At 40.0% G+C, this 19,949-nt stretch overlaps 1 protein-coding gene across 1 annotated transcript in view; it reads right to left on the reverse strand.

Moving 5' to 3' along the window:
- The window catches only part of lcor (ligand dependent nuclear receptor corepressor), a gene marked incomplete at both ends in the record, with an annotated part of 90,590 nt that overhangs the window by 37,272 nt on the left and 33,369 nt on the right, over positions 1-19,949 (reverse strand). The window contains one exon of the mRNA XM_080520811.1: positions 71-136. Within this exon, the coding sequence (XP_080376937.1) occupies positions 71-136 (66 nt within the window). The remainder of the gene's footprint in view (positions 1-70; positions 137-19,949) is intronic.

A 19,949-nucleotide genomic window follows, 5' to 3' on the forward strand; every position in this document is an offset into this window, starting at 1 on the left:
CAGTCAGTAAATGGTCCATGAAGAGTTTGTGACTTTAACTGCTTGTGTTTGTGTGCTTGTGCATGCTCACCTTGGAAAAGGGTGATATCTTTGACTAGTCCTGACCCAAACAAGCCTTCCAAGATGCTTTCAAAGCCTGTGAAAAACAGAAGAGACGTCATGTTAAACACGTCACGTGATTAATCATGCATCAACTACAAAGGAGCTATGTATTCCAAAACATATACCACTATACATTCAATACCATATCTATACTTTCAGTGTTTTTATTAGGTAAGTATTGAAAATTAGAGTCACTAACTCCACAATCTCACTGACTAAATCGATGTGATGTCTGGCCAGATAAAGCAGAACATGGAAGAGGTCGGGGTGGATGGACAAGACAAATAACTCTGATAGCTTAAGCATTTTTAAGTGAAAGAGCAAAACTCTTATGACATTTGCATTTTGGGTGTACATTTTACACAACAAAGGTGCTACGAGTCATTGAAAATGAAACTTTTTGAAAACTGCTCAGGCTCCATGGGCACGGGGGCGAAAACCAAACTTATATGTGAATGTCTGCTATACTGTATGAGCACTGTAGTTGTATTAAATAGTTCTGCGCATGTGCAAGAATGATTTATTATTCATTATTTATAACAATGAAGGCGGTGGTGCTGGTAAATCTTGAATTTAATACTTCACTTCTCTGATGAGGTGTACATTTCCTACAATATCATCTGCATATGTGAGAAACATTTTATTTCCCATGACTAACCAATTGTGAGAGGACCAAACTGACGAAGATAGACACAATGTTTACTGTTCTCTTCAGCACCCACGAGTGGCCCTACAGGACAACTACATTGTTTTCAAAAATGTTGCCATGGAAACACAAAACTTTTCCGAAAAGATAAGGCAAAAATTATGCATTTTCACTTTGGTGCTTCAACCGAGAGAAAGCATCTACTTGTATACAACTTTCACAATGATTTATTTGATATAAAATTCATCTTATTCATTTTAAGCTTAACCATCACATTGCTGACTCTAATGGGCTTCTTCAACTGAAGCTTTGAAGATGAAGCTAATCTACTAATAAGATCATTTTAAGAAAATAACGCACACTGCGTATTTATAGCATTTGCCTTCATGAATATGGACCACCAGCTTGTCTACCAGATTGCACAAAACACTGTACAGAGTTGAAGGTAATAAATTAGTGTTATTTACCCCTGAAACACATCAACATGTTAAACACACTCAAACCTGAACTCATGTTCACATGTTAAATCATATTTAGTGGTTTCATTCATTCAAACATTTGCATGGAAATCAAGTACAATGATTGCGTTAAAGAATTAGCTGCTATGTTTTTTTTCACCTGCCGTGCAGGAAGAAAAAAGAAAACAAAAAAGAAAATGACCATAATTAAAACGTCCTCACAAAGCTCTTTGTGATCCGAACCCATGTGGTCGATTCCTGCACGCACACACACACACACACACACACATCAGCCATTCTTTGTACTTTCATGCAAACTGATATAAATAAACTGCTTTATTTTATATGCACCTACCGGTACACACAAATCTGCATATATTCAGACGACGCCTTTTGGAGCGCGCAAGCATAGATTCATGCACGGACAAAGAGCCTTTAAAGCCAACACACACACAGCACACAAAAACAATCCAAAATATCTATAAAAGATAGGGCTCAGCGAGTGTTTCATTATGCATATACGCACACAAAAGACGCACGTGTGTGCAAAAGCCAACACACACGCACACGCACACACACACACACACACACACACACACACACACACACACACACATAAACATCTTTCTTCCCAGCTCTTAAAGCAAATGAGTGCTTTACCTCTAATATACCAAGCTAATGTCACTCACTTTTTATTAACTGTAAATACCCTCGATCTGCTGTTGCTTGGCAACAGCATACAGAGAAACATAAATACATATTGTAATTTTCAACCTGACCACCCCCCCCTCCATCACCACCATCACACACCAGCCTCCTCTACTCTCCACCCCCACCCCATCTTCCATTAAATGGAAATGAAGGCAGACACAGAAAGCGAGACAAAGACATGTTTATCTGTGTGTGTGTGTGTGTGTGTGTGTGTGTGTGTGTGTGTGTGTGTGTGTGTGTGTGTGTGTGTGTGTGTGTGTGTGTGTGTGTGTGTGTGTGTGTGTGTGTGTGTGTGTTCCAATGTGGAATAGAAAGGTTAGCAGAGTACATGCTGCATATAAATATATAAAAATATCAACGTGCACACAGTTCAAGTGTAGCCACTGCTCTCAGAGCTTCAGGTGAATGTCTGGGGCCACGTACTTAAACTCGGCGTGCACCAGATTGATAAACTGCACAGCTCTGTTATAAAATCGTTAAAGAGCCGGCCGCACATCAGCGGCCGAAGTGAGACTTCGGCAGCCGCCACAACGCCGCCGCGGGCGACCGACAGCGAGAAGGTCTAAGACTTGAGGAGTTTATAAATGTTTCAGTCTGATAACAACTCTCTGAAGGAATATGCAGGATGAAAACAAAAAAAGAGACGAGAGGATGACAGGCTAAAAAAAACCTTGGATATAAAGAAAAATACTAACACACATTCTGTGGGTTGAGTGACTGCGAGAGCCACCCAGCAGCATCACCAACAAAGAAAACCAATCTCTCAACAAAAGATTCAACTGTTTCCACACTTTGGCCACCAGGTGAAAGAGTTAATGATGTATTTCTTAACAAACAAAGTATTTGAGGCCGGAAGGCAAACTTAAGGCCCCGTTGCCACAGAGATGGAGTTGGAACGTTTCCAAAGGAGTTCCACCTTGGGAGTTTTCAGCCCCTCCAAGCAGTGGACGCCCGAAACGCAACAACAGTTTTCTGTTTTCACTGGAAAACGTTGTCGCGTAAACAAGGCCTGAGTCACGTTCACGGGATTACGACATCTAGTTAACAAGCTGAATTGGAATAACACTGGAGATAAATCTGGCTAATAAATACTAATCTGTCATGATTCTAAAATCATAAATACATTTCCTGAATCACCTCAAAAATTATTGTAATGATTACAGCAGTCACTTTTTTACATTATGTTGTTTTCCGCCATATAAAGTGTCATGTTTTTCAGTTTGGTATGAAAATCTGCTTCAAATCAACGAACACAATCCTGATTATGCATTTAATACATGCAGGAGTGGCAGTGCACTGCGAGTCACACAGCCTTGGGAAAAAAAAAGAGGTTTTTGTGCAAGTGTTAACGAAGAAAGGAGAAATCCCTCATTACCAAGCTTTTAGTCTTTCAGCTTACGTTGGCCTGACGCCAGAAACAAATTAAGTTGTGTTATTCTTTAAATTCCTGCAACGTCTGTCAGGCGGCGATGGTATGACTGACACACAAAAACACACACATCCACACATACTGACTCGAGAGTGGGTGATCATTAGTAAAGCGCTGCCGGAGGAGCATTTTTGTAATGCAGCAGAGAAAAAGGATGAGAAAATGAGGACGATCTCCATAGTTTATTAAGGAAAATGAATAACTTCTGAGTAAAGGTGGAAAATCTAGCTTAGAATTAGTCATATCAGCCAAAACAGACCATTTTTGATGAGTAAATTCACTTTGCACCTAACTCCTCATGAAGTTCCCCTTAAACCTACACATGCAAAATGCATGCAGGCCTACAAAGGTGGCTTTGATAACAAAAAACTATGAAGCTTCAAAGAATTTTCAAAAGCGTCCATTTTTTTCCTCTCAAGCTGCCGGTATGCACAGAAACATCTCGCTCTCCTTTCAAGTCAGAGAGGGGAAATAATTACAAGTTTCAAGGAAAAAAAAGGGGACAGTCAGTGGAAGGAGCATCCTCCCATCGAGTGGATGATGAGTCCTGCCCGCGAGGCTGAGGCTGCGATTGGACGGGTGATTTCGGAGATGTGATTGGACAAATGAGATTACGGAATGCGATTGGCTCGATGAGATAACAGTGACAAAGTCTCCCGAGCCACGGGCGAAAACGTTCCAGAAATGTAGGTCAGCTAGCGAACACACTGAGCCCAAAAGCATTCACACATGACATGAGAGGGAGAGGGAGAGAGAGAGAGAGAGAGAGACACACACACACACACACACACACACACACACACATTATGACATCTGGGATTCTGACAGTGTGTTACGCAAAAATGCATAACACACACACACACACACACACACACACACACACACACACACACACACACACACACACACACACACACACACACACACACACACACACACACACACATCCACACACACACACGCGCGCATAGAGAGCTGCCCCCAATCTCTGAAACCTCCATTGTGTCACTTCATTTCACTTCACGGAGTCCGGCAGCGCAGCCGAGAGCAGCGTGACACAAACTTCAGAGACCCACACATGCACAAAAACACACACAAATACATGCATGTGTGTGTGTGTGTGTGTGGAGGGGGGGGTCACAAGACATCAAGCTAATCCATGTGCACCAGAAAGTCCAAACAACAAGCAGCGATTTGGCGGCCTTAACTTAAATGTAGACTTATAGGAGAAACTGCTGAGGTTTTTCCAGAGGTGAGCAGCATTACACAAACTGTGATTAAATTGTAATTCATCTTTCTTCAAGAAAAGCAATATCTTTTGGATTAAGAAAAAAAAAAAGTCACCTTGTGGCAACAAAAAACAAACAAACTTGGAGGCAGTTACAATTACAATATGATTGTATGCATTCTTAAAATTCCCATGTGTAAACAGATTGCATATATAGAAGATCTTACAGGCTTATTAAGCAACTCATACTTGAGACAGTGGAAGCTCTCGTCTTGCATAAAGATTGGCTAAATGTTGTAAATGAGTCCAAATCTGACGACACAGTCTACCATAGAGGTTAAAAAAAGTCCAAGTTTGGAGAATTTAGTATCTGTAGTTTTGGAACGTAGCATATCAGCAAAATCTTTGCAATAAAGTCTATATTTTGAAACAAAAACTGCCATATAGGTCGACAAAAGTACACGTAGTAATCAATACAAGAGATAAGAAAGCGGAAGAATAGAGGTCTAGGGGCCCTCTAGTACGTACAGGTATAAAGGCAAGCCAATAATTGAAGCAAATGAACGAAGCATCGGCTCATTAAAGTAGGAGTTTCAGACACTACCATATAGGTTGACACAAACACTCATGTCGATGCTATGGGACATGCAGTATCACTTGTAATATGTCAATATAATCAAAAATGATGAACTAGACCCCCCAGTTCAGAATTGGTTTTAATGCACAATACAGAACTATCTTTATGATTTATTTTTATGACTTGTTTTCTGATGATGTTCCTCTATGTTAGTGTTTGCTGATTTCATAATGTGACTATGTAAAGTGTCTCTGTGTATTCTGAAAAGTGCTATAGAAATAAAATGTAATTGTTATTATCATTATTACTGTTTTAATTTGCTCTACCAGAAAAAAATTGTTGAAATATTATTCCCACAAAATGTATTCCCACTCATTTCCACAAAGTTCCAATGCGCAGTTGCCTAAAGTCAATATATTTACAAACAAACAAATAAAACTGGCTCCTATATTTTTTTAATTTTCCCCATGTGGATTTTCGGAGAGAAACTCTGATGCAGTTTGAAACAAATAAAAAGACCACATATGTTGGTTGCACAAATGAGTCACGTATCGCCATGTAGCATGCCTGATAAACTGAGTGAGATTGTTTGAAGCATTGTTTGGGGTGAATGGATTGATCTCAAACAGGATGTAGCTTAGAAAGCTTTTCCAATGATTAGTTTGATGGCAATACAGAGAAACTGAAGGGCTTTTAGAGCCGGAGCTCATGTTTGGACATTTGTTCTTTTTTGGCCGAAACCGTTATTCCTGTAACCATGACGACAAGACAAACAGTTGTCACAGTGACATTGTGACATTTTCCAAGTCACGTTTAAACCAAATCAATGTAATTCATACAACAAACTGTGTTAAAATCACATTCATGAAATCAGACTATTGATTGACTTGGCAATTTACGCTAACAATTTCCTGTATCTGTTTCAAATTAGGCTTCATTTACAAAATTTTTAAGTAAAAAATGGAAAACTTTTGTCGTGCTTTTGGTGTGCATTTTCATGACATCAACGCTCGCAGCCACTGAAAACACAACCTTCTGAAAACGGCTTGAAAACTGGAACTTTTTCAAAAAGTAAAAGAAAGCACAGCTATTGTACATGTGCAATACGGCCGTGGTAAACAGTCCGGCACATGGGCAAGTGGATGGACTATAACAGCAATGGTGGCCTTCAGAGTGTCATGACTCCCAGTCTGTGTGCTCAGCATTGTTAATATTTATATCATATTGTTCTCTGTGCATATGTGTGTCATTTCATTACAAAAACATCCGATAGTGCCGACTTGTGGCCCAACATGGAACTGCACCCTTTATGACATTTATGCAGTTTCTGTGTAAACAGACATTGTTTTCAAAACGTTTCCATGTAAATGCTAAACTTTTAGAAACCAAAAACTCTACAAAATATGCAAACAGGGCCTTAAAAGCCCCATTTTAAAACATGTTTTGTGCTTGATTCAAGTTTTACCCAAGTGTTAATGGGCTCTAAGTTTTCCGGGATAGTTTTCTGTACAACTATTGTACCTGAGCTTCCCTTTCTGGGATCACAACAATCTATCACATGCAAACATGTTTCCAAATTATTCTCTTGTATACATCCATGAAAAAAGACGAACGACAAACAGCTGTAGATACTGTCTTGCCTTGTGTGTGTTCGTTCGGGGAGCTTTGCAGAAGTGACCAGGAAATGCTTGACTAATCTGCCTCGGTGTGAACATGGCATCAGGGAAATTCAGCAAGGGCTGCTCTGAAACATTAAAAGGAGGGAAAAATGTTTCCAGTGCTGCAGCAACACTGCTTTGGTGTCTGTTGAGAGCAACTGAGCTGCTCAAAAATTCATTCAGGGTATGCTTGTCAAATCAAAGCACATACACATAAAAAAAGAAGAAAAAAAAAGCCTTCTTTCCAATTCCAACCGCCGCGGATAGGAACTCGACACTGAAGGAAGCTGTGCAATCAATCTGAGAGTGACCGAGGAGGAAAGCAGGGATGTAGAGAGGTTTGGTTTTCTTGTGACCACTGCATGGAAGCTATATATAGTGCTGCATGAGCATTAATAATTTAGTATGACCAAAGCCTTTAGAACAGGGCCTCCTGCTTCATCCTGATCAAATCAATAGCTAATTAACCCAAACAGGGGCAGGGAGGGTTAAAAGAAGGGTAGGTCTAAGGTCTCCGAGAACTACTTCTTCTGGTCACGCCGTCCAAACACTTCAGAAATTTAGAAAGGAATGGGCACGCTGCAAGGTGAAGTAAAGGAGAAAGATAACAACAAAAACTGACTGTGAAAGACACGTCAGTTGCGGCCAGTCAGTGATCAAACGTCCTCAGACAGAACATAAATCCAGCTTCAACGTGCAGGAGAGTGGACGGAAAGGATCAATAAGCCGAGTAAACTCAACACCTCAGCCCGCACACTGTTTGTGCTCATTGCATTTGTGTCTCTCCACGCCAGCAAAACAGGACTTACTCTGTCTGCAGGGTGAGAAGGAAAATCAAGGAAAGTAGATGTAAACGGCAGAAAAATGGAGCTTCAGCGACAGAGTTGAAGCGCTGGGTTGAGTTGGCCTCATGCAGCTGTACTAATACAAATGGAGGAGACCACTGAGCTGGACTCGTATGAGCTACTAATTACGATGCGGGAATTTAATAGCTGATCCAAGCACAAAACAGGGTAGGAATTCAGAAGACCTGCGCATTTTTAAGAGTTAATAAGTACACATGGAAGAAGTTACGCTGGTCCAGTGCTCTTTATGGTCAATTTATCAAGCTGAACCAAAGAGTGAAACAATTTTATTTCATGCTGAATGTTTTTAAAGAATTGCACTGATAAAACTAGTCAAAACCATCATATTGGCCGCATTCAAGTCTAGAACGGCGTGATCCGCCATTGAACTGGTGATGCCTTTTCATGATCTGGTGTGTTTTACATACTTTAAATGAGCTACGTTTAAATAACACATGAGAGTAGGAGGGGAAATCCGCCTGCATGTGAACTTCTTGTCCACAAAGTTGATGTTCTCAAAGAAGAACCTCAGACAAATGTAAGATTTTAACCAAGCGTGTCAGAGGATCTCCAAAACTGAAGCGCTTGTGGAAAGTTTGTGATCTGCAGTGGTCAAAAGGAAAGGCCTGGACAGCCCATCAAGGATCATTGATAAGCAACAATAAAAACAGGAAAGAGGACAAACCTCCAAATTACAGAAGTCTAAGTCTTCTGGAGGCAATCAACAGAAGACCTTTAGAGCTCTACAGAAGTCCCATCTGGATGGATCAGGTCTCTTTTTGGCAGCTAAAGTGATGGCGATGTTGCAGTTCGCTGGAAATAATGTTATGGCTGATTGGTAAAGGTACCTGAACACACATGGTGCACAGATATGTTTCAGTACAAACGATTTTCATGAAAATCAGTCTGAAACTAGCATCGCTAACGTCACTTTAGTGCAGTGCTTCTCAAATGGTGGGGCGAGCCCCCCTGGGGGGGCGTGGTGGGGTGTCAGGGGGGGCGTGAGGCAGACGCGACTTTCAGTATTAGTGTCTTTATTCATGCTTGAACGATAAAAAAAGGGCCTCCAGCTCATTTTATTTTTATAATCAGGCGATTGTATGCAGAATGCTGGTGCCAGCAACTCATACAGTGGTTTATACAGATCAATAAATAAATATTATCAGGTTCTCAATGGTAGTACAATTCGGGGGGGGCGCCTGAAAAAATGTTTGTCCTCTAGGGGGGGCATGACAAAAAATAATTGAGAACCACTGCTTTAGTGGGTCTTTTGTGCAAAATTTGAGCAGTCACTGAACAGTTAGCATTATCAATGATTACCGATGGCAATCAATGTGACAATATCAATGGTACAATAGAAAACATATGCAAGATACGTATCACAAAAGACTGATTAAATTGTTTTAGATGCTCTGCAAATACAACAATTTTGAATATTCGGGATGAAAGAAAACTGTGAATAATTGCAATGAATTTCACAAAAATGTACGATTAACTAAATAGAGCCATAAATAAGTTAAAGAATATTATTTTGAAGAACAAATCTCAAAGCATAGAAATGAACAGCATTTGCGTATATATTTGTATCGATCTCAAATACGCACACTTATGAGGATGATGTTATTGTTTGTATTGATCTCAAATCATATTGTTGCATGTTTAGCTGATACCTTGCAGCCTTAGACTAGACTGCTACAAACAAGACTCTGTTTCTTCCCTAAAATGTTGCTTTGTAAACGATTTCAAGTATAACATGAACTTGAAGCTTTGAAATAAATGAAGTCTGAACATCAGGTGAGAAAGTGCCTCTGACCTTTGTGACCTTTGGTCTCTGTACCACAGCGGCTTGGACACTGGTGTAAAAATAGCACCATTTCACAAAGTGAACAACCAGAACCACTCAAACAGAAGTTCACTGGCAGACTAATCTATTTTCTGCGCACATGTTCCACGTTGGCTGAGAGTTTGCCTCGGCCTCACAGGGACGATGCGGTGTGGATAATATGGCGACATGTGAAGGATGAAGTATCTGGCGGTGGATTTCTTTTATGTCTGAGAATGTTCCTCTCTCTGCATGGTCCTCATTATTGGTGGCGGCCATTTTGGCCCGACACCCATACAAGCGTGAACGGTCCTGATGTGTACTCACAAGCACATGATTCAGATATGAAGTTTGTCGCGTCACAGTTTTCAGCGTCTTTAAAACGTATTTTCCACATCAAAATATTCCATTCAGCTGAGCTTTAACATGGAATATAAGCTGAGTCAAGATTTAAAAAAGAAAAAAAAAGCTTAAAAAGGATGAAGGTGACACAATGCATCACAAATTCGTCATTGAAAGCACAAAAATAACATAATCTGCGTGAGTATTATCAGAAATCATATCACGATCACAATACTTGACGAGATTATCTCACGTGCATCTGATATGGTGCAGTCCTTTGTTTACTACGTCTCGATAAGCTTGGTACACGTTGCTGTAATCCAGAGTTAAGGAATTACGTTACAATCACAAAAATTAGCAATGAAGCCTGCAGAACAAAACATCATAATTATTTCTGTTGTTACACTTGATTGCAAAAGTGTAAATGTCGTTCGTCCTTCTCATGTCCGCGGTCATAATAACAGTAGATTTTGAAAAATGTGGCAATGTAGGATGCTAGCTAAGAGAGCATAGAAAGTTTAAATTATGAGGAGGATAGATGGATGGAGACTAATTTTTTGAAAATATTTTCTTTGGTGGTGTTTAGGGTTTTTTGTTGTTGTTGTGTATCTACAGCTTTTCAGTTGTGCTGATATTTATGAGTCTGCTGTGCGAATGCTGATGATTTGGCTCGATGTGACTTCCTGTCTCACTGACTTATAGCTCAAGAAAAATAAATAGCTCAAGGTAGATTAGTACACTGCTACCTATCTACCAAATGGTGGAAATGTTAAAAGATGTCCCTAATTTGAGTAGCAGAAATGGTTGTGGGATTTTTCTTTCTGGAACAGGTTTTCTAAAATGTAATTCCTTAAAAAAATGTTTTTAGAATGTTCCAATGTAATGTGATATATCCATAACTCCTGTATTATAAGGTGAATAGTATCAAGCAATCCATCCTGCTGTCTTGATCAATTTAAGGTTTGAAAAACCTACAAAAAACGTACAAAAAGTGATTAAACTAGAGATGCAACAATACTGACAGGGTTTTTTTCTCCATTACAACTATTAATCCCCTTTAACAAAGAGGCTATGTGGAGGTGGTTTGCTGTGACGCACTACCTCCTTATATTATTTACGTATAGAGTATAAATTAGGCTTAATGGCGTAATAAGTACTTGTCTCGGTGCATCTCTAGTTTAAACCCATCCTATGAGAACAGTTCATAGCAGAGCTAAACCGCTGGAAGCTTGTCTTTTTTTTATTTGTTTCTTTCATTGAAAATGGTCCTAAGAAAGATTCGTGAACATTCTTTGGCCGTCGGAGCTGAGGTGAACTGTAAAGACTCCTCTCTTTGCGTTGAGTAATTCTTGTTCTTTTTCCATGTGAGGGTCATGAGAGTGTTCTCATGTCGCCCCAAGGACCAGCTGACGGACAGACTGACTCCAGAAAGAAATAAAATTCACGCTGACCTTGCCTCAGTGCCTTGATGGAGACTGAGCATCTGATTTCAAGGCTGCAGAGGACACGCAAGCAGGAACGGATGCTTTAATGAGGCACCAAAGGGATGGAGGGAACATTGTAATTGGCCCCTTCAAACCTTGCTATTAGTATTACTTTCACTTTCTCAACTGCTTTAATGTGCTTAAACTTGTTCGTGAGTTTTTGCGTCAATCGCAGTGCGTCTCAGTATCGTCAACCAATAATGGGAATCAAGTTTGGTGGAAATGGTTCAGCAATTTCTGGCCTATTTTCTGTTTGAAGTATTTTCCCTTTTTCCTACCATAAAGTAGAACATCATTTATCGTGATCATGATATCAACTGGTGAAATTTATACATAAAAAAAAAACTGACTGATTGGCCAGAAGTTATGTTTCCATGCACTGTGCATTCATGCTGTTTTAATTCAAAATGATGGAAAAGTGCGATGAATACATAAAAAATTTGAAATAATTTCCACCGAATAAAAGCGTGACTAAAAATGATTAAAAATAAAGTCAAACAACCTGCTCCATTTCTACAATGCTGCTTGCGTAATCTATAGATGCACACATGATGGGAAAAATAGATACGTAAAACAACAAGTGTGGACTTGAGTTGGCAGGAGAACGAGCAGTGCAACTTGAAAAAAAACCAACAAAAAAACTCCATCCATGTCAACGTTCAGGAAACAATGTTACAAAATGGACTGTTATTCTCCAGCTTAAGTTTGATAAATTGGTAGGAATGAATGTTACTTTTAAGATAAAACATGTTTTGTGTGCTGGATTTGTTTTCGGTTCGCAGTGGAAACAATAACAGGGACTGTGCTTTGTGCCGTAAACACAAGCGTGTTTGAATAGCTCTTTTCATTGCTAATTTACAACATTTCGCACAATGAACTCCAGGTCCAAAGAGTGCAGCTTTTTTTTTTTATTTTGTTAGCACACTTCAAATTCCTGGAGAGCACAAAGCCTTTAAAAAAAATAAGCCGAAAGAACAGAGCGAGAGAGAGAGAGAGAGAGAGAGAGAGAGAGAGAGAGAGAGAGAGAGAGAGAGAGAGAGAGACAGAGAGAGGGAGAGAGCGAGAAAGAGAGCAGTGATTCACAAACATCACAGCTGAGCAAAGATCAACCAAATCCTTTTCTTCTCTGCAGGAAAACAAACTTCAGTGAAACAGTTCAACCATTTTGTGTGCGCGCACGTGTGTGTGTGTGTGTGTGTGTGTGTGTGTCTGTCCACAAGTGAACAAACACAAGTTTAAAAGATTGTTTACGAAGAATCACCGCCACCTCTGGCGGCGTGTGTGCAGGTTGTGCGCACGCAGCGATGTGTATGTTTGCATATGAGTGGGTCTATGTTCGAGAGACTGGGGAGGAGAATGAATAAAAGCAAATATGTGCATGATTGGCCAAAGGCGTGGTGAGCCATGGAGCCTCGAACGGAGCTTTCTGCCTAAACATGGTATGTCAATTCATTCTGAAGGCAAAACCAAATCCCTAATCTCATCTCATCTCGATTTCTCTGAAGTATCCGGTGATGAGCTCAAAGGAGGCTGATGTGCACTGGCAGCTATTTCTGTGACTAATACACACACACACACACACACACACACACACACACACACACACACACACACACACACACACACACACACACACACACACACACACACACACACACAAGCATGATAATGCAGCAGAATAACTATAGAAGCATTTGAAAGGGGGCGGTGTCACATAAGAAGGTGAATCAACGCAAGGATGCAACCACAACACGTGTTCTGCTGTCAGTTTGGAGGCTTTATATGGTGTCTTTCTATCACTTTACCATCTGAGCATCGTCATGGCTTGGGGAAAGGAGAGATGTGGTGGGGGAAAAAAAACTAGGTCGGTCTCTCGCATTGGCTGACGAATCACCCCCAACATCAAACAACAAGCGAGCGACGCGCACCGCGAATGACTCCTCACACAGGCTCTATATGTAAGGCTGACCTTGGGAAAATGCAAATTTTCGATTGAGGCAAATTTGGGTATGTGTGTGTGTGCGCGCTCCCACAATGCACCAGGCCGGGCGCGGCCACTCCAAACGCACTCATTACTGCAGCCATGCTCACGTCTCAGTGGGAGGAAGGAGAAAAGAAAAGAATCATTCCAATTACTCGTCTAACTATCTAATTATTTCATTATGTGGTGGAAAGCAGGAAGGAGGATGACGGTGTGTCTCTGCAGTTCTATTTCTCCTGCTGAAGGCACCTGGACATTATTTTGCATTATCTCCCTGCTCGGTCTCACGAGCGACAACATCCTCCCTTTCTTTTTTTGTCTTTCTTTCAACCTCCACTGCAAACATACAAATCCCCATCGCGTTTTTCTGCTTCTGGTTATTCTCTCTGGAAGCACAGTGTTACTTCGAAAACAAAGCACACTGGAGAAGGTGGTGCAGCCATGAAAGCGTTAACTAGAAGCTAATTGAAAACAATTAAAGGAGAGATGGGGGAGTTTGTGCAAATGATGGAGTAGGCAAAGTGGGGGATGGTTGGGGGCAGATGAATTCTGGTGATTAGCAAACTATTAAAGAATGGGAGCGGTACTTTGTGCATTCTTTCATTTTATGCCAATTACCGAGCCCGCTAAAATGGTAAACTGCAGGGCTGTGATGGAGCGAAACATACGGGAGATGACTGGGGAATACAAGAGTGAAAATGCTCCCTCACGTTTTTGTCTTTTTTTCCTAAAGTCCTGTATGATCATAACAAAAAAACAGCAAGGAAAGGGAATCTGTGAAGTGTATTCAAGCTTGGGATCACTGGGGAAAAGAAAAAGTGAAAAAAAAAAAAAAATCACAGTTAAAGACAGTTAAGATGTCCTAACTGCTTCAATATACAAGATTAACAACAATTTAGAGAAAATTCCCTCCCATTTATTGGTTAAAAAAAACATTCGAGGAGACAATTCGAAAATGTTACCACTTCATGTATTAATAATATTTGGTTTTTTTGGTGTATGTGTGTGATTTCTATCAAAAGAAGTTCACATGACAAATGTGATACTCTTGATGCCTTTGTTCCGCGATGGACAAAGTCAAAGAAAATCACGTCCATAATTCAACGGTACTACCTTAATATATGAGATGTCATATCATGGTATTGATTCTTACGTACTTTCATCACTTTTACAGCCAAAATATGAACAAATACGCTGTTTTCTAGTTTTTACTATTAACCTATATGGTCTTTTTGTTACACTATTAAAGTCCCTTTAAACAGAATGTGCAGTATGGAGTACATCATGGGCAATTTGACTCACTACATATGTTTTTGCATGACTTCAAATGGTTTCCTTTGTTCAAAAATGTAACTTTTAATTTGGACTTGTTTGCAAAATGGGAACCAAGAGTAACTTGGAAGGACATATACCTTCTTTCTATCTACCTCACAAAGGGACCCTGTGATGTCGCTCATAGTGATACAGTGAATGGTATATAAATATCCAAATGCCATATTCAAAGTCTCATGGAAAAAGTAGGAAAAAACTATTTCTGAAGTGAAAAATTTGAACAAACGCCTCATTCCAGAATCTTTGGTGGAGTTGTTCCACAATCTGACATAAAAGTATGTGACTATACCAAAGTGCGAAAGCTGAATATTTTTTAAAAGCACAAGAAGGCAGCCTCAGCAAAGAAAAACTTGACATGCACATGTGAGTACATTCAGCATGAATTACATTCAAGAAAAAGAAGCATTGAAGCTTTTATGTAGGCAAGCTCTGATATTTCAGAGAAACTTTTGTCGGAACAAATAGAGACACAACAAAAGACTGAGGGACCTTTGAATTTAGGCGGCGACGCTCCAGGTGGTAAAAGTTCACCTTTAGAAAGCCTTTATTGGATCCTGAAACACTTTTCACTCAAACACACGTTGACTGGATACCTGATTTTTTTGGACTCTCTGCTGCTACCAGAAACTCTCTGCAGCTACCAGAAATCTTAGAATCTTAGAATCTGGCAGATGTCTACTTATCTACCAATGAAACTCCAACTACAAACACCCGATATTGGCTGGATGGTCATTGAACTGATTGTACAAGAGTCACTGATCTCTTCTGGTCGATTACTTGAATGAGATTTTTTAAATCAAGTATCTAAATGAAGAGACCATCATATTGTTTAAGTGGCGCCATTAAGTCAAAGCTTGGGTGGATCAGGTTGTACTCAGTCATGTGGGCGATATGATATCACAAAAGCAATAATTTTTTTATACCAGGTCAAGAACTTTTCCAAACACTAACCTTACAAAGAACATTGCTCGTACCTGGCTGAATCATCTTTTGCATTTTGCATTTATGAAGCAGGGAGTTCTTTTTGTGTGACAAGATAAGCTTGTTTCAGTTGGGTAATTAAGATTTATTTTTTAATTCCAATGTGTTGTCATGTATTGAATCATAACTGATCGGATGTTAAAAACGCTCACACGAATTCGGTACTTGTCACAGCAAATGGGAAATGGGCCAATCGCATGCCAGCGACTGAAATTAAGTTCAAAACAAACATAAGAATGAAGAAGAAAGGTGATTTAAGGCAATCTAATGTATATCACCAAGAATGACGGTAAAAGGGGGTGCCACCTGGTACCAGCTAGGTATATCTGATGTTTTAGTACTATAAGTCACACCTGAGTATAAGTCAGATCAGTCAAAAACTGGCATATGAAGAGCACAAGTCATATTCATTTTGCTATGTCCACGTAACTGCTCAGTTGATAATATTTGTCTAGAGCTGCTTTTCCAGAATCTTCAGTAAATGTGTTCCTCTGCTTGTGGCCCACGATTCTTTGATTTGTTTATCACGGTAACACTTTCTTTGTCTTTCTGTTGCACATCTTATCATTTTTCTTTGGGTTTTTTTTACAATAAAGGGTCCCTGAAATAATTCTATTAAAATACACCAGTATTTAGCATTATTTTTCCCCCTTTCGAATGATATATGACACACCAATGACAATCACACCACTATCTTGCTCTTGAGCGCCGAACGTCTAAAAATGCCTTTAAATCTCCCGCCCTGTGAATCTGACCTAGTTTTCCCAACTTGCCGTAGTTTTGCGCTGTGACGTATGAGGAGTTATTTACTTCCGCCCACAACAGCTGATCGTAGTGTCTTGTTTACATGTGCTCTGCATTATCGTGTTATTTAGCAGTTTTTTAGAGTCATGCCTAAGCGTTGTGTTGCGGCTGGGTGTTCCCAAATGCCCAGTCCGTCTGTAAGTGTCCATAAATTCCCAAAAGATGAAACTTTGAGGAGATTATGGACAAAACAAGTGCAGCGCACTCGCTCCAACTGGACACCAACAGAGGCCTCCTATCTCTGCAGTCAACATTTCACGGATGACTGTTACGAAACAGCACCCGCAATCCGAGAGTCACTTGGTTTTGATGTGAAGAGGAAACGTATCCTGAAACTTGGTTCTGTCCCCACCATTTTTAAACGGCTTTTTAACGGATTTTTAAACCCAACTTTCAGTAAGTCTTTTTAAAACCTGCTAAAACTTAAGACAAATAGACCAATAAACTTTGCAAAACACCCACTCTGACACAAGGGTAAATACCCGGTCACACACAATATGTGCACACGGGTAAATACCCGGTCACGCACAATATGTGCACACGGGTAAATACCCGGTCACGCACAATATGTGCACACGGGTTAATACCCGGTCACGCACAATATGTGCACACGGGTTAATACCCGGTCACACACAATATGTGCACACGGGTAAATACCCGGTCACGCACAATATGTACTCACGGCTCAAACATGTATGGTTGAACGCCTTGATTTTCTTCTAATTCTTCCTCCGATGATTCCTCTCCTTCATCTTCGTCCAAAACCAACGATACGTCACTTAAATCTTCGCTAACATCGCTCCTAGGTGCTTCTGTATCGCCAAACCCCTCCATTCTTCAATCAGCTGATGTTGTTTTGGCTGGGACATATAACCCCTCGTACGTCATATCCGGTCTAGCTCAGGCGGCTCACATTTATGGCCCGCAAATATACCGTCGTCTGCTGCATCATGTAAAGTCAATTAAAAGGGTCGGAATTCGGACTTTTATCTGGGAATGTTATATACCTTTCGAAAGCATATTTATTCTTCTTTCTAAAGATGAAATCTGAAAAACATTTCAGTTACCCTTTAAATTCTATGTTTGAGCTTTTTCCGTGCGGTAAAATGTTTTTTTTTCTGCAGCAGCATTCTGTTGTCACACAGTGACATCTAGTGGCCCCACAGGGTATGAACAATCTATATTTTGAGTTGGAAATATTCCTGTTTATCATCCTTATTCACAGAGTGAGATGTAGCACATTTGCCTCTCACTCACAATGCGAGCACAGTTTAATTTCTTCTTTCTTATTTTGTGTCCCTGCTTTGTGAAGCACTTTGAAATAAAATAAATTCAAAGTGCTAAATAATTAAACGTGATTGACTTGAGTAAATGAAGTGTAAAATGGGTCAATGTCTCGGTGGCACCGAGCCTGGCCCTGTGTAGGACTTCAGTGTGAGAACAACACCTCGACACATGAACTGTGTCATCACACCGCCAAAATATAAAATAATAATGAAAAGCTTTTCTTTGAAGGAGAAGTAATTAAACTTTTATTAATTTTTGAAGTACTTTTGGACCTTCACCCCACCTCGGCTGACAATTACAGCATACATCCTGCTCTCCTTCCCCATCAAAAGGGCAATTTTTCACATTCCATTTTCTCATCTTATTTCTTACACCAATGCATGTTCCTCTTCACATGACTGTATAGATCTTTCATTCCAGCACAAGGTCGTGAAAAAGAAGAAAAAAAAGCAGGCGAAGCGGGAGGAGAAGAAAATAGCACAAAAATTTATGTCACGGAGGGACGATAATGAAACAAGAAATGAATTACTCGACATCTGTAGAGCGAGGCGACATTTTTCCTGTTCAGAACCTTCTTTTAAATTCTTTGCAGGCACAGCAGCCAAGTATTTACATCAGTAATGAAAAGAATCTAAATTGTTAACTCACACCTGCAAGGAAAATAATGTCTCAGAGAGAGGAAAGGTTTTGAACTGCTACTGAGACCGAGACAAAGACCTTGACAACAGGTTTTCAACCCCTTCTCTCTCTCCTGTTATTGGCAGATTTGTCACCCTGTTAATGGACAACAAATGACAAATGCTGCTTTAACACTTGATGAGAAATAATTATAACTTTGATGTGTTTGTGCAAACGGAGCCACTGTACTTAACACTTTTCTATTAAAAACACCTTGTTGATGGTTTTTCATAATTCTAGCTTTTTTATTGCTGGAATTTTTATTTATTTGATCACTTTTATCACTTTCCAACTGATTATTATTACATATAAATAGCACTTTTTATGACTGATTCTTCAGGAAAAGCCACAAATGTATAGATTTCAGTGGAGTTGAAATTCTCCATCTTGCGCCAAATATTTAAAAAGAGTACCTCATAAAGAGTTAATCATACTCACAATCCCCCACATTGCACCCCTCCAGACTCATGGTTTTTGGATCCATGCTCAATAATCAGCATCAAACTTCTCCTGCTAATCCTCATTGTCATGAAAATCCCGCCGCAGACTTTGAGAACCTCTGATCAAGCTCAACCTCCTTGTCGAGATCTGAGTCTTTACTTCCACGTCTTCTGGAGTTTCACGAGGCTTTTGGATCAGTGGGCAGAGTCTGAGCCACTTTCGAGTGAGTCGAGCTTGTTCTACCAAAGTTTCCTCAATGAAAAGCAACACCGCGGGAAACTTTCTCCACAGCGAGCCAACAATCACATCTCCTCGTTAGCATCAAAGAAGTTCAGAAACCGAGGCCTTTGTCTACTTCATTATCTCCTCATGCGGAGCCTCTGAGCCCAATCTTCCACTGGTAATTACTATCATGTTCTTCACAGAGAGGAGGGGGGGGGGGGGGGGGGGGGGTATTTGATGATCTAAATTACCTTCTTTTCTGAGACAGTAAAGCGTAATGGCTCCACAGTGGAGAGAAAAATGTTCACGGCACAAATGAGGCGATGAACTAAATGAGAAACATCCGGACTTGGACAGAAAAGCAAACAAGGCAGCATTCAGCACTTCATTATGATGTGTAAAGATCTGTTTTCTTGAGCCTTGTAAAGTCTGTCTTTGTAGTGAAGACGCGCTATCAATAGATGATGTGTTCTAATATTTCACTTACAAAGATCAGCTATGGGGGGGAAAAGGCAAAAAACGGGAAAAAGGAAAGGAGAAATAATAAAAAAGGCCAAAATTTTAAAAGATAAAATCGAAAGAAAAAAACAATAAGAAAGAGAACAAAAACAAAAAGGAGAAAAGGGAAGAAATACAACATAAAGAAAAAACAAATCAACTACAAAAAAAGCTACTCAGAAGTAGTTTCTTAACTTTTTTGTAACTATTTATTTTTGCATAACCTTGTTGCTAGGCAACGTGCATGCAGTCACTGAACCGGACGTCCTGCTGTACGTAGTTTTCTTCTGATCCACACTTCCAGCTCACATTTGTTTTGAACAAAAACTTTCCACCCACCGGGTGAGGAAACTCTCTAGTTCGCCATGAGCATACTTACGTTGTTAGCTTTTTTTTCTCCACGTGGAAGTTTGTGTCTGATGT

Source organism: Blennius ocellaris (genome assembly GCF_963422515.1).
Source record: "Blennius ocellaris genome assembly, chromosome: 3".
Taxonomy (NCBI): Eukaryota; Metazoa; Chordata; class Actinopteri; order Blenniiformes; family Blenniidae; genus Blennius; species Blennius ocellaris.